This window comes from Mycetomoellerius zeteki, unplaced genomic scaffold (assembly GCF_001594055.1).
Source record: "Mycetomoellerius zeteki isolate Tzet28-1 unplaced genomic scaffold, Tzet1.0 scaffold382, whole genome shotgun sequence".
Classification (NCBI taxonomy): domain Eukaryota; kingdom Metazoa; phylum Arthropoda; class Insecta; order Hymenoptera; family Formicidae; genus Mycetomoellerius; species Mycetomoellerius zeteki.
In genome coordinates, this window is record NW_017257373.1 from 335,963 (window position 1) to 352,154 (window position 16,192).

Consider the following 16,192-nt stretch of genomic DNA (forward strand, 5'->3'; position numbering starts at 1 on the left):
TTGTTTCTTATTTGCTTATTTTATTAGCTTATAATAATGCAGTATACAAATTGTGATTATCTTAAATCGCACAAGAACTTACATACTATGATTTATATATAAGGTACCTTTTCGAAGTGTGGAAGTTTGGCTGATTTTTCGTAGGTGCGTTCGCAAAGCAAAAGTATGTTTTGCTTACTACCGCTTTCCCGAGAACGGCAAAAAATTTATTAATACCAAAAAACTTCGCGTGTTCTCAGCAAATCAGTAGCGCAGGTACGTTTGTATGCATTATAATAATTGCACAATCCTACATTATAAATACGATCGTATCACTAACGCCCGATTATTATTATTATCTCGTTGACGTTTTCTTAAATCGGTTCATGGCACAAAACGTTTCATTCTCTGTGAAGTGCCAAATAATATACGTTGCAACTATTTAATACTTAAAAATGAAGAATATGCAAAGGAAAAAAAAAATAGTTTTTCATATGAAAACTTTCGTATTCTGGATTTTACATCGTCGCCGGTAGCTAATACCATCAATCATTATATTGGCTTAACTTTGGTGTTCTATTGTATTATCGGTTATTTTTCTTATAATACGCAACATTTTATATTATTGCAATATTTTTTCTCGCAAACTCAAATGAAAATGTGCGTTTTATCTTACAAGTTTTCGTTTTTGTGAATTAACATCGAGATTTTTAATCCTCGAATTTTTTATTCCTTTAATAACATATCTTGAAATAGATATATCGACTTGACAATATTTTACATTACATCAGAATGTATTTTGAAAAACCGAATTTATAGAACACAAAAGTCAAGGGATGTATTCACTGTCTATTGTTTACAAGCGATTTCGTTCTAAAATCTATGATTTGCGAGTCTTGGATCAATTGGATCTTCTATGATCTCCACACTCTTCACTTTCGGTCGAGCCGCCGTACGCTCGCCATATTTTCCACTTGAACTTTTTTCGACATCCAGATCGCTCGTTTCGTAACTCGACTTGCCGATGTAGGATTCTGTAGGATTGCCGATCAAGTCCCGAGCGTCATTTGATCCCAATCGCGCCAGTTCGCGCAGAGGACTGGTGGAGAACGAACTTTGATCCTTCGGAGATTGATCGTCGCCGAGATCGTAGTTGGACTGTTGTGCTAATTCCTCGATACTTTTGGCGTATTGAACGAGATATTGTTGCAACAAGGCTTTCAAATTCACGTTTGGCATTGGTTTGGGTTGTATGGGTGGCACACCGTCCACTCTTAGAATAATCACGGGTATCAAGGAGCTCCCGGCTTGCACGAAGGTCGGCTGTACATTGAGGATGGATGCAGGATTCTTGATATACTGCGAGATAGACGGATTGTAATTCAACAAATCCGAGTACTGCAGATTCGAATAGCCGTCCAGATTCTTGTCTCTTGTGTTGATTTTTTTAGCCAAATTGCTGCCAGCTAGGAAAATAATTTTTAAGTAATCGCACGATCACGACATGTACACTATGAGAAAAGTTTTTGATATTTTGACTATAATTTCATGGTATAATAATTATGGTTAGAAGCTGTAGTTTTACTGCCATAAAGTAAATAATAATAATATTTATCGTAGCTCTTTATAAAAAAAATTAATAATTGGCGAAAATCATTTTAAATTAGAATTAAATTATGCAATCATTTCTTCATTTAGTGTATCTCGATAAAGTATAAAGTATCAGCTCACCTGTTGAAGTGAAAAGTCTGGTAGGTTTCGCATTCTTCTCCACGTTGTTAACGTATTCCGGATTTGGACTGTTCACCATGTACTTCGAGATCGGGCTCAACGTCTCGTATCGATTTTTCGGATTTTTCCCGATTGACTTGAGAGGGTTTCTCGGCGACAAGGTTGTCGAGGGGACTGAATATATGGGCGAAACTCCGCTGCCAGCTTTGACTTGCTGCAAAGCTGCCTGCTTCTGGTTGATGAAACTTTGATAACCCAATCGAAACGCTTGCTGCTGCTGCTGCAGGCGTGACAGGGAGTTAGGCGAAATGAACGGGACTTTTGAATCGGAGGGTTCCGGCGCCAACGGGAACTGCACTGGGCCCTGTGACATCACGCTGCCCTCCGTAGAGGCAGATTCGTAGACCTGGGAGGCGCCCTGATCCTTAGCTGCCTGTAATGCAGCCAACGATGGATATTCGGAGTAAGTCTCGTACGTCTTAGGCGGCACATCGGACACTCTGCCGTCTGGATACTTCCAGAATATTTTGTTCTCGTATTTGACACCGTTCTCCACCGTGTATCGGGGTAAATTGGGGAACGGTTTAGTATCCTCCGGGTAACTAGACGCATCATCGGACCCGGGAGTCGAAGATTCAACCGTGTTCAAACCTGGTCGTGCGTAATCACGAGAATTCAGATGCTCCGAGAAAGCAACAGCTTCGTTGGGATTGAACGTTGAGGATTTCGTTGCACCTTGCTTCGGTCTGGAGTAACTCTGCACTCTTATTGCGTGCTGAGAACTCTGTCCCAGATATCTTTGGACGTACGACGACGGATTCGGAGTGACGTAGGCATATCGACTTGAACTGGAGGTTGGATAACTTTGTGGATTTTGAGTGACGTAACTCGACATTATTGCTTCCGCAGGACCAAATGTCAAAGATTGCGGTGTTGTAGACGTGTACACACCATCCTGAAAGTCTACATTCGAGTACGCATCGATGGAGGGTCTGGCGATTGGCGTGAATCCTTGGTAAGTTTCAGAATCGGATGTCTTCGTCAATTTCATTCGTAGTCCGAATACTTGTGGTGATTTTGTCATGGAATTATAATACTGATAGTTCGATCCTGTCGAAGCACGGGACCCCTGTTGTTCGAAATCGATTGAACCAGAAATCGGTTTCCGATTGCTCGGCAGTACCTTTTCAATTATAGTCCTCGGAAGAAACGGGCTGATGGATTCTTCTATGCTCACTGTGGTTCCGGTCTTTCCCGCGGGAAAGTAATAATTGTACTTTCGTGGGGCAAGTAGGGAATTCCGGTCGAAGCCGTAATTCCCGAGGCCGTTATTTACAGTGCGTTTTGACTTCTCATCGGTCGCATTATCTTCGATTGTACCGTTATCAAAGTCTAGAAGTATTATCGGCGGTAGGATTGGTAGCATTTCCTCAACATTTTCCTGTTGTTTGTTTTCCTCTTCTTTTCTTCTCTCGGCTTCTGGAACATCGGCAGCATCATCGGTAATGGGACGTTCGATGTTGTCGGAGTCGTTCACCTTGATTTCTCTGCTTCCGGTAGTCTCCGCATTGCAAAGCCCGTATATCAATAGGAATGTGGCGATCTGAAAGTCAGGGGCACGTGTAAGAAATCGCACCAGATGCGATGTAACAATGTGTTGGTCATCGATCTCCGGCAATGGAGATCTCACTTTCACTTCCCTTCTCTGTTTGGCGAGTATGTACGATTGGGACCGAAGAAATACCGGTTAAATTATTCTGGATTGAATTTTCTCCGTAATAAGATACATTCAAAAAGAATGTGTAATTAATTAGATATTAAGATACCTGAGCCGAATAAGGCCCACCTAATTTATTTTATTTTAAAAAAAAATTCTATTTATGGGGGGGGATATTGAAATAAACTAAATGAGAATCAAATCTTCATTTCATTCACTCTCAAAAATAAAATATATTATTTATATAGAATATATGTAAAAACGAAAAAAAAAATTTATTAAACTCTGACATTGGGCTTTATTACATGCATATGTAATAAATATAATAAAGCCCAAATAAAAAAATAAATTAAAAATAATAAAGAAAGTAAACATTTTCTTTCTAAATCAATTTTAAAATGATTATTAATCATAGAAAGGAAATTTCTTAGGCCTTACTCTACTCTCAAATATTACAATTATCTTTAATTTTATTTGTAATTAACTCTTCAATCTTTGAAAATTTTTAGCAATTTGAATGTAATTTTAGCTTCTTAAAAGATAGTAGTATTGAAAATCGTTATTCTCTGTCGTAAACTCCACACATACAAATAAATAATAATAACTATAACAAAAATCACATAAGTGGGTTTTATTTAATAAGTATATGTTTAAAAAAAAATACTTATACTTATTTCAAAAAAATTATTTATTAGTTATTTTCCATAGTTAGGAAGTTGAATAATATTATAATGAATTATAATAAATTATGAAACATTGTACACTGGTAAATTTTGCAGCGGATTGTTATAAAAATGGCTTATACTAGCCTCATACACACAAGTTTTTGTTGTGTTAAACAAACGTGTTGCTATCGATTCCAATTTTTTAATCCTTTTTTATCTACTTCCTATCACACATCTTTTAAGCATATAGTGCAGGCGTAAAGCGAGTGTACCGTTGCAAGTGTGTAAAATTTTAAAGTGATATATTTAAAAATGGGCCTTATTTAGTGCCTGGGTCTTATTCGGCTCAGGTACCTTATTTTTATGCTTTATGAAGATATTGTCGGAACGATAATCCGGTTATGATACGTAATTACAAAAATAACGATCGCATAATTGTGATCTAGGAGGAAAGCGGAGCCGAAGATATGGAAAGATATTCCTGTAGGGTCAGAATCAAGTGTGTCGGTCAATACCATAACGGGTTTCATTCGTTGCGCACTTGCGATTTTCACCGCTTTCTTTAGGTAAACGTCGCGATATATAGATAACGATAGCAGAAAATATTACTTTCCATTTGTGCAATCAAATATCGTAAAGAATTTATTATACCTTAAAAGCTGGATATATATTAAATTGTTTAATCATTTATGTTAAAATATTTAATCTATTGTAATATTATTTGTATTAAAATATTAATTAATATTAATGGAATCATAAATATACTTAACTTATACATTTATAGAGACAATATTAAAATAATTTATAAGAGAAAATAAAAAATTAATATTTCAATTTGGAAAATATACAGAAATTAAGAATATCAAATTAGAAATCAACTAAATGTAAAAATCAAATGCGCTGTAAATAAAATAAATAATTTATATAATATATTTATACTTTATATAATATATTTATACTTTTTGTGAAATCATTCATGCTTTTTAAAAGCGTATGTAAATTATGTCTATAAATACATAGACATAATTTGTACACGGTAATAGATATATATTTAAATTTAATCGATCAGATTTTTTTTCCTGAACTAAATATGCCGACTGCTCTCAAATTACAATTCTGGCGTTAATAACCCAATAAATATTCAACACGCGACACGTGATGATAATAGATGCGCGTGCAGCGCGTCGAATGTGGTCACCGCGGCTGGTCGTCAGCTCGTCAATCAACTCGAAATTGGCGGTGACGAAGATGTAAAAACGCGAGTGGTGTATCGCAATTGAAGAGATGTCAAATTTCACGCCGATCTCGCCGAACGTCCACATTACGTCGTCGGCGCGAAACGCGTAGTGTTACCTAATGCCAAAAAGTGCGTTCACGAATCGAAAGAAGCGTTGCGTGCAGATGAGATGCGTGGCTCATCCTCCTTGCTGACTTTCACTGACTTACTCAAGAGCATCTGCTGTAGCTACTTTATCACCGCCTCTTCGCGTATGGACCGTGATCAGAGAAAAATTTGTGGCACTTTCACCGCAATTACGTTCGGTCGAGTCCAGGAAACATTTATTCGACCACACATAAAAAAAAGAAAATTTTTTTGCAACTGATGCGCTGAAAAATGGCACGATTGATGTGTTTCCGTTAAAATATTTTTCACGGATTTTCGGTTTTAAAACGGTCGGATTATTAAATTTGTACAGCTGTAACCGCGAGATTTTACGCGCAATCAATTCCTACCGATAATATGTTATTCGTGTCTGGAGTCAATACGCGGCTGTTAGCTTTGCAATTACATATAACTGTGTCAGTAACGTTTATCGCAATTACTGTCATTTTATTATTAAAATTATAAAGTTGTTATTTTAGGATTATTAGTGCAGGATGTTAATATCATACATGCAAAAATTGTTATTATTTGCTTTTGTCCTAATTATACTGAAACAAAGGAATAAATGAATGTTACAAATATAGAAAAACAGAAAAATTTATTATTTTTTCTTAATATATTTTTTGTACGTCAAAATGTCAATAAAATTAAAGGAAACATAACAGTAATATCTTTCTCCATAAAAAAATGTAACATTAATAAAAATAGCTAATAGAAAATTAAAAATAAATTTTTTTAAATGAATCAAAATAAATTTTAATTTGATAACTTTATAACAAGAATTAAAGAGAAATCGAAATATGTAAACGGTGTTTCTATTAAATTTAATTTAAAATTTTATAATATAATGTAATATATATTATATATAATGAATATTAATCATGCCACTTAATAAAATGGAAGAGGAATTTGAGGAAAAAGAGGACAGAGCGTTAAATATGTAAAACGATTTTGATTTAAGTACTTACATAGATTCTAGCGAAATTCATGACGGCCGACCTTAACCTGCTAGCTTGGCGGACTTGTCGTGTATGTTGGTGTATGTTTGATACTGATGAAGCTGAGGCCAGAACATCCCACCTTATATGCCCTCGCTCCTGGTGTGAGAAGGACACCATCATTATAGTTTCACCACAGCGAGACGAACGCTATTCGCGTTCGATACGGGAAGACACCTGCCAATAGCGTAGCGACGTCTGACAGATCGATACACTGATCATGCGAACTCTTTTATTCTTTTTGCGTTACGTAAATAAACATATTCTATAAATGGACTAACCGGGAAGTTTCTATATTAGAATAAATATAAATTGGAGAACTAGATGCTATAAATCATTTGCTACAGCAAAAAGCGAATTTGAAATTCATAATTCCATGTATAAGATATAATTTTAGCGATTTTTTAAAAACTTATAAAATTTATAATAATTTATATCAAATTTATTTATCACATGTTACTCATAAAGGTGATGCTATACGGTCAATAATACTGTCAGTATTAACAAATACTGACAGTATTATTGATCGTGTGTGGTTAATATTGATGGATTGACGTAGAATACTGATGGTTATCTGGATTTTGATTTTCGAACATTATCGCTTTATTAGGATCCATGTCACAGTGTAATAGATAGATTATACGTGACATGGATCAAAAAACTAAAGTGAAATATATTGTTAATAATACTGATTGTATAAGGTTGTAAAAATACTAGAAATATTGATGCATACTATTAATATTACTGATTCAATATTACTTATCAGTATTATTGACCTCGTAGGGTCATTTTAAGAAAATATTATAATGAATCCGAAGGCGTGATGCACAAAATGCACACAGCCGCTTTCATTTAAATAAATCACGGAACATATATCGACAGAAGATTCCAGTAAATTATACATTTACAGAAAAAGAAAGCGCGTCTCGTGCATGCGATGACATTAATAACAAAGTAACAACTAGAATTTTAAACAGTTAAGTTTGCGTGCCTACACCGTTGAGTTCATCTCTGACAGCTTTCTCGTGTGGACTCTCTGTTGATACATCGCACTCGCATAAATACTTGCATACGCTTGTGGATTTCTTGACATAAGACGTAATTCCTTCATCAGTGCATTACCTCTCAACTACCTGTCAACGCAGTCTATCTGAATGCGTAACATAAACTATCACAAATACCGATATACACAGACAGAATACTTATATAATTAGTTAATCTTATACAAGCTTATTGCGGATAACCGATAAATAATTTTGTCGTGTCCGTGTTCTCGATAAAGGAATTAATAAAACTTATGTAATAATATCGTGTCATAAGTAATATATATTACTGCTTCGTAATAGTAGAAAGAAGACAAGAGCGTGGCCTTGTCGTACCAATGGCAAAAGATCTTCTATAGTGCGAATCAATCCCTCAATCATTTACCTTCTTAATATTGAAATTCTTTTTAGATGTTACTTACGCTATACATATTTCATTTTAGAAATCTCGTCATATATTTAATTTAACAGTCTTACATGTTTGTTTAATTATAGTTTTATATTACAAAATACAAATAATATTTATGGAAGAAATTATATTAAAATAAAGAAGATATTAAATCTCTAAAAGAAATTACATTAGAAATTCGTTATTTATGATATTAATAGATTTAACTGATTCTTAGATACGTAACTTTGCATATAACACCGTGCAACAGCGTTTTTCACACATGAAAAACTCAAATTTTCTCTGAAAGTAGAGATGAAATCTAGTACCGGCATGCGTTTAATTTGATGATATCAAATCGTTTGCGATTTTTGTGCACGTTCGAAGTTCAGAGGAGGTCATTTCGTCTGCGGCGCAAGATGAAATTTTGCGATTGTCTGAAAATTATGTATTTCCATAAAATTATGTATTTCCATGTAAAATTGATCGCTGAATGAGAAAACAATCAAATTAAACCGATTGGAATAGAGCAAAATAGTGAAAAAATGCATTTTTAGTCGAAAATCACCATTTAGGCCATGATCTGAAAATGTTCATAACTCATAATGCTTGTGAGCATTTGTTTAACATTTGATAAACAACAAGGATGAAATGATTCGTAAGCGTTGTAAAAGTAAACGCACATAGAAGTAGGAGTAAGCAGTAAACAATCACCTCTTAAATCTGAATCGGATCGCGGCGTTATACATAGTTAACTTCAAGAGAAATGCGTTATAATCATTTTTTAACCATGTAGAAAGGTCGAAAATTTTGAGTAATTTTCAATTAAAAATACATATTTTCAACATTTTCCTTTATTTCCGCTTTAATTTTATCATTTTCTCATTTAGCGACTAATGTTGTATGAAAGTACATGATTTTCAGACAATTGTAAAATTTCATCTTGCACCCCGTGGCTGAAATAACCTGTTCAAATGTGCATAAAACTTCAAATGTGCGTAAAAAACGCAAATGAATTTCGCGGAACGACACGTACGCTTGTATTACATTTTGTCTCTACTTTTGAGAATAACTTGAGTTTTCCATGTGTAAAAAAAATTATTTTTGTTGCACAGTGTAATAAATTAAACATAGAAATATATTAAATGCAAGAATTAAGTCCTATAAGAATTAAATATAGAAAAATAGAAATATAGAAGAATTTCTTAATTTTTGAAATAATTCTTTATAAGACTTTATGTAAAATGTTAAAAAGAATATTATTCACAAATAAATAATGTCAGAAAAATATATTATATTATTATTAAAAATTGTATTTATACAAATTGTTTTAACTTTTATTATATGCCCGAGAAACAATGATAATGTACAAGAAATAATTATTACTTCAAATAAAAAATATTAATTTTTTGTGAAATCACATTGTAATTATGTAAAATAATTACATAATTAATTATTTAACTATATAATTAATAAATTCTATACACTTACATTTTTAATTTATTTTACAAGTTGGAGAGGAGAGGTATTACCGACTGTGTTTTCTATTTAAATTTTATTGAAAATCGTAAACAAAGTATTTGTCATTTACTGGACACGTCTTTACAAACGTAAAAGAGAACAGTATAAAAAGATTTTGTATGATCTTCAATGAAAGACTAGATGCGATGACGCCGACCTCTGTCACATTCTCTTCTCGATGTCCGCATATACCTTGATCGTTGTATGATCGCTAATAATCGAGTTTTAAAAATTGTACTGACCCTTGTGTATGTATGACGTATTTCGTCAATCGTCATGCCACTTATGGCAATTCTCATCATTCAGACTTGCGCTTCTTAAGCGCGAAGTTTACTTTCGACGGGAGAAAACCCCCTTCCAGCTTTATCGGCCTTTCTTTGTACCTGTAACGGTTATGACAGGTAAATTATAGTGATATACGGTATTCTCTGATACGTCTTATTAATCACGCTACTATACCTGGCGGTATCCTGTGCAGCAATGACTTTGCTTGGAATGTAAGTGTCAAGTAGCGACCTCGGCTCCGAGGGCAAGGAGTGATCTTGCGCCGGCAAGGTCTGCTCGTCTTCGAAGGAGTTCCGAATAGGTTCCAATTGCGTACTACCGGTTTTGAAGTCATGTGGAGGGAATTGCGGCGGTACGAAATGGGTTTTGGGCTCATCAGGCACCTGTTTCAAAATTAAACAAAATTACAATTTTTGTGTTGCGTGAAATGAGATAACTAGAAGAGAACTCTAAGCAAGTGATCCCGCAGGATGTCGTAAATATACATTGACAGAAAAATTTTTTATATTTGTGACTATAATTACATAATATTATATTTATGGTTAGTACTACTATTATGTCAATAATAATAATTATATTTATAGTTTTATAAAATATACATATAGTTGGAATTGAAAATGATTATAATTATTACCAGGGATGGGAACAACGCTGTTACTTTTATTCCATTCTTTTTATAATAACAATTTGGTGATGACTTTACAATTTTTCATGATAATAACTAATTAAAAGTTAAGATTGGGAATATCACTTTTGAAAAATAACTTGTCATCATTACGCATTATTTATTGAAAAAACTCATTGTAACTTGCGTTACTTTTACTCACTACTTTAACTCGTTGCAACGAGAGTTACTTTTTTTTCAATAAATAACGCGTAATGGTGACAAGTTACCTTTCAAACTGACAAGTGACTTTCCCAACTTCAGCTTTTAGTTAATTATCATTACTGTCAAAAAATTGCAATGTCATTACCAAAACATTATTATAAAAAGTAACAGTAAAAATAACGGCGTTACTTACTTCTCATTCCTATTACTAATATTATAACAATAATAATCATAATTATACCATGTAATTATAGTTATAGAACAGATATCAAAACTTTCTCCTTAGTGTATATTTGTAATAAAAAAATCAGAAGAAAATTTCGTAAAAGATATTTTATATTTTATATTAAAAGATATTTTATATTAAAACACATATGTCTTAATTAAACGGAAGGAAAAGAAATTGTTTAAAGTACAGTATGCAATATATACTTTTCTTTCATCGTTTTTTAAGTCAATATAATAGTATTTTATTTTAAAAAAATTAAATTATTGATAGGAAATATCATTCTTTTCTATCCGTTAAAATAAAATTAATGTGTCAAATAGAAAATACATAGACAACAGCGCGACAAAAGAGGTGATTAAACTATAATAATTGGATAGTGATATCATTCTGTTAACGATGTTAATTTAAATCACTAATTATACCTCCGGCGAATAAAGTGAGTTATGTAAAACTGTTATTTCCATTACATTCCAAAACATTGATTTCCGATCAATGTAACGTAGTCACGTAAGTTGTAAATCACGCTGACTGAAATATCAGTCATGACAATAGAATTTATTTCTATTATATCTGTTACAATTGCACCAACCTTAATAAAATTTTGCGGCAGGGCCTGGCTAATCTGCTCCTGCAAGATTTCCTTTGGCAATTCGTGGCCGATTGTCGATGCGATATACAGCTGTTGCTGATTTGCGCGAAGATAATTATCCTGAATGTAGGCTGGTAGACGAGCGTAAAGATCGCTATAAGCGGCAGTGGGATCACTGTAAATTATGCCGGGCTGCATGTAAACTAATTGGTGCACATACTGCGGTTGCGAAGACGTGATGTAAGCTTGCGTATGTAATAGGGGCTTTTCTTGAGCTAATGGTTGCTGGGGTTGGACATACAAGGGTGACGTCAATAATGGGGCCGAGTTGATCTTTTTCTTGTGTGGACTTGGATTTGCATATGTCGATTCTTTCGGCGCCTGAAATATCTACGATTGTGTGACGAGTAAAACAGAATTGACAAAAAACTGACTTGTGGCCAGTTCAAATCAATGCTAAAATATTCGCGAAGCTGTTTACTATGCAGGAAGAAAGCTTAACGTTTCTCTTTCACATTGCATTAAATCACAATATTGCGACACGATTAGTGCTACATAACCATTTGCACAAGAATACAATTTACTTGGGAGAGTTGCATTCACGCAAATTAAATTTACCTTGGTCGTGAACGTTACTGGCTCGACAGTAGAATAAGGTTGTTTTACGGAAGAGATCAATTGTTTCTGATTATATACGGGGGCATATACAGGTATGGAAATTTGTTGGGTCGCGTGGCTGGCAAGCTGTAACGGAGGTTGCGCCAGTCCGGCACCTTTTAGATTCACTAAGGGATTAACATCCAAATGAGGATAATAGGGAAGCAACTGTGTCACCGGAACGTCAATGAAAGCAGGATCTGAAAAATAAATAAGTGTAATCAAATTTTATATTCTCTTTTAATATTTAAAAATTTTGTGTCTATTAAGTGAATTTAACTTCCTTTTTTTTCTTAATTTAAAAAAATAATAGACTTTCACTTATTGTCTTTTCCCCATATAATTAAATGTAATAATTTTTTATTCCTTATTGATTCATAATTTCATAATTTTTAACATAATTAGATATATGAGAAAAAAGACTTATATAAAATTATTATTTAAAAAATTTTTAAATATAAATTTGAAAAATAATAGCATATCATAAAAGTATTTCATGTTTGTCGTCTTTACCTTTATTGATGGCTTTCGTGTATTTTTCTGTGACTGCTTTTTGTTGAACACTTTGGATGTGGTTGCCCACCACTAAATATAAATTTGAAAAATAATAAAATATCATAAAAGTATTTCATGTTTGTCGTCTTTACCTTTATTGATGGCTTTCGTGTATTTTTCTGTGACTGCTTTTTGTTGAACACTTTGGATGTGGTTGCCCACCACTATTTCCGGTTGGTAATTTAATTTTTGCGATTCGAAGGCAGTAGGATTAATGCCTTTAGCTATTTCCACTTGCTGTTGATATCCGTCGTAATATTGGATAGGCGGAAAATTTTGCTGTGGCAGAATTTGACTCGGTTGCTTATATTGTGCTTCTTGTACAGCATATTGATTGGATTGAATGTATTCTTCAGGCAACTGCTAACGATAACAAAACAAGAAGACAAAAGAGTTAATAAATATATTATTTTATTATAGTTCATCTTATATATATCAATATCTTATATTATATCAATATTGTTCATCTTATACAGGGTATCTCAAAATAACTTTGTAATAAAGCATTTAACCAAACTTCATAAACATTTTTTTCTTATTTCCACTTATAGAATAAAGTCCTGCAGTTTGTCCGTTAAATCCTGAGACACCCTGTATATAAGTTAAACATATCTTATAAATAATATTATTATCTTAATATTATTTATCTTCTGCATTTTGAGTACATACATTGTGTGATAATACATTATAAAATCGGTATAAGAGCATAATTAGAAGAAGTAAAAACATTTGAAAAATTTCGCATATTACAATGTTTAATTAATATATCTTACACTATATTTTATGTCCTGAAGTCGCTGAGGTGGGACGTACAATTCGGATTGACCCAAAGTATTATATTGGCTTGGTATTTGATACTGCTGCTGATTGGGCTTGGCGATATATTTCGTCTCATCAGTCTGGATGCTCTCGACCTTGGTCTTACCTTCCGCCTTCAGAGTATCTCTTTCTATATCTTCTAAATTAATTTTCTTCTCAGCACACGTCGCTGTTACCAGCAGACCCAATATTAAATAGACTTTCTGTAATCGAAAGAGAAAGTTAAAATTACTGTCAATCATCCGTCTACTCTGATCTTTTATACTCTTCTTTAAAATTCGCCATCCAATTGTGCATAATCTATAAGCTTCTATCAAATATAAAATTGATAAATGCCTTTCAAGTTTAAAATATAAATGACATGATTGGCATATGTCATGTAAATAAAAAGTTAATTGCTTTCGTGATGCATATCAAAGGAAGGAAAATATATCATTATACTTAGAAAAAATACGATGATAAAATAAGATGACATGAAATTATGCTGAAAGTTGAACTCAATAAACTTCAATATGACTCACTAAAAATCGTAAGATTAATTGCTTAAGAAATCGTCTTCTTGTCGAATTTACCGTGCTACATTTAATCAATTCATACATATACAAAAAAATGTAACAGGAAAAAATTAATAATTCCTAAATTATACATAATAATATAATAATAATTAATCTAATAACGAAGTGATCAACGATGACGCGTCTTATATATATATAGCGGCTAATTATATTTTATTCACCATTATCGTTTCCGGTAAAAACATATTTGCACCGGGCACACTTTCACTGCACGCGAAGTTCTGGGTCAAACATCCGGCATGGACCACTCTTATATAGAATGTGTTGTCCCGCAATCGGCGGGGCGGATTGCTCCCTCCCCCAAACACGTGTATCACTATATGCACGCATATACATTTCTCTCTTTTTTTTTATATTAAACGAATTTTTAGGTACATATTACAGTGCGCCATGTATCAGGAAAAAGCTACGCTTTTTTAAAAATTTATAACGGAACTTCGAAATATTACTCCAAATATTTTTCAATTTACAGAACGTATCACCAACCACGGAGATAACTATTTTTTTTTATTTTGTTACAAAAAAAGTTCATTTTATATATTTCGCTGAAAGCAAGTCCTTTTGCACGATATTTTTATTTGTGATTTTTTTAATAAAGTTAATATATAACTGTTACAAAACTTTTTTTTCTTATTTAACAGCGAAGTTATGCATTTCTTTTCCGCGGCGGTTATATAATAATGTGCGGTATTATCCTACTAAATTATTGAAGTGGAAACATTTAAATAGCGGGACCATACTTACCATATTGCAAATATATAAAAAAAATAAAGACACGACACAAGGGACTTAGCTCTACTATAAAACCGAATCAGACGTGCGTTCTCTTATATGTCTTTACCCCTACCAGATGCATCTCCTGTTGAGCACTTCACTTCTTGATCAAAGCGTGTGTGATAATCTGTGTCGATCGTGGACCACGCAGAATACTATCGATAGGAGTAAAAGTGAAGATATTCGTTAAATTACTCCCTCGATTTTTCAGATCATACGGCTGGATTTTATCTGATAGATTAACATGTCTCGAAAACGCTATGTCTCAATCATAGTACATATAACAATATTAAAAATAAAAATTTGAAAAATGATATTATTATTAAAAAAAAAATAAATATTTTCCAAGCTTTTTTATAATTGGATTATAGCTTTTTATAATTGGTTTTGGAAATAATTGCTTTAGAGATAATATCATATATCAATTGCTACTTTTTTAAATAAAATATTATAAATAAATCCGCTTTAGGTGATCTGTGATGACAGAATTTAGGATAGAATTTTATTTTTAATTTTATTTCTAATTTTAATTTACGTGTAAAACGAGCTAATTTAAAAATTAGAATATAAAATGTGACATAAAATTAATTAAGCTAAATATAATGTATATTAAAATATATTCATAAATGTATATTAAAACATGGCATATCAAATTATAAATATACAAGTCTATTTCGAAATTTAAAATAATTTAAAATATAGATATTTAAAGTGAACTTTATAAATTTCGGAAAAATATAAACAGAATTTCTAACAAGAGTAATTCTTGACACTCAAGTTGATTAGATAAAAAATAATGATTGAGGTGAAATTGATTGATGTTAAATACGCGCATGTATGTATCCGTATACAAAAATGTACAAGACACGCTGATATTCTGCAAATACATAAAAGGAAAACTTTAAGTAAGTATGATTAATAGATAAGAGATTTCGCCTAGAACGATTCATTTTGCATCCATCAAACGGACGGCGGAAAACCAACCTTTCGTAGAAATAGTCGCGTCGAAGATGCCACATCATTAGTGTGAAATTAACCTTCGCGACAGAAAAAAGTCGGTTATTAAAACGCAATCTCCTGGGTATATATCGCGTCAAGGTGATCAAATCACACAGAAATAAGCTTCACGTACTTAATCATTAGCGTTCTTTTCAAGAACGTTGTTCGTGTAATCGCGCGGTGATCGGCTATCTGATTGCATTTAATGTGGAATAAAGTGCGTTAAATGCTAGCATAGTAGCATTATCGGTACTCGTTATCTTCACGTAAATGCTCTCTTGATTCTTTGAAGTCGTATTACTTGCGCTAATAATTATCATACTCGATTATTCAGTTCATTAAGCTACTAATTGACTAAGTTGGTGCGTGTCGATCAATTTTGCACCAATTACAATTGGAATAGAACGTTAAATAAATCATACGATACAACTTTACTAATTTACATCTCTATAATA

General features: G+C 32.8%; 2 protein-coding genes across 5 annotated transcripts; both read right to left on the reverse strand.

The window, feature by feature from the left end:
• Positions 1 to 830: 830 nt before the first annotated feature.
• Positions 831 to 6,510, reverse strand: LOC108726057 (uncharacterized). The gene is made up of 3 exons (XM_018453424.1): positions 6,445 to 6,510; positions 1,711 to 3,313; positions 831 to 1,445 (listed from the first exon to the last, which is right to left on the reverse strand). The coding sequence occupies exons 1-3, from the start codon at positions 6,463 to 6,465 to the stop codon at positions 853 to 855; spliced, it is 2,217 nt and encodes a 738-aa protein (XP_018308926.1). The 5' UTR covers positions 6,466 to 6,510; the 3' UTR covers positions 831 to 852.
• Positions 6,511 to 9,448: 2,938 nt separating this feature from the next.
• Positions 9,449 to 14,176, reverse strand: LOC108726055 (uncharacterized). 4 transcript variants are annotated; one of them, XM_018453421.1, is made up of 8 exons: positions 14,126 to 14,176; positions 13,344 to 13,592; positions 12,721 to 12,933; positions 12,529 to 12,586; positions 11,977 to 12,215; positions 11,359 to 11,739; positions 9,886 to 10,094; positions 9,449 to 9,809 (listed from the first exon to the last, which is right to left on the reverse strand). In XM_018453421.1, exons 1-8 carry the CDS (start codon positions 14,147 to 14,149, stop codon positions 9,725 to 9,727), a joined length of 1,458 nt encoding a protein of 485 aa, XP_018308923.1. In that variant the 5' UTR covers positions 14,150 to 14,176; the 3' UTR covers positions 9,449 to 9,724. The 4 variants fall into 4 exon arrangements, with proteins under 4 accessions (XP_018308923.1, XP_018308920.1, XP_018308924.1 ...); XM_018453418.1 differs by having other exon boundaries at positions 11,359 to 11,748; XM_018453422.1 differs by lacking the exon at positions 12,529 to 12,586 and having other exon boundaries at positions 12,663 to 12,933.
• Positions 14,177 to 16,192: the final 2,016 nt, after the last annotated feature.

Bases quoted from the DNA above. Each gene is read 5' to 3' on its own strand.
- LOC108726055 (XM_018453418.1), bottom strand. From the start codon at position 14,149: ATGTTTTTACCGGAAACGATAATG. The intron at 12,587-12,720 runs ATCCAAAGTGTT...GTGGGCAACCAC, and splicing joins AAATAGTGGTGGGCAACCAC to ATCCAAAGTGTTCAACAAAA. The intron at 11,749-11,976 runs GTAAATTTAATT...ACACAATCGTAG, and splicing joins CAGTAACGTTCACGACCAAG to ATATTTCAGGCGCCGAAAGA.
- LOC108726057 (XM_018453424.1), bottom strand. From the start codon at position 6,465: ATGAATTTCGCTAGAATCTAT. The intron at 3,314-6,444 runs GTAAGTACTTAA...CCTGACTTTCAG, and splicing joins TGAATTTCGCTAGAATCTAT to ATCGCCACATTCCTATTGAT. The intron at 1,446-1,710 runs GTGAGCTGATAC...TTATTTTCCTAG, and splicing joins CAGACTTTTCACTTCAACAG to CTGGCAGCAATTTGGCTAAA.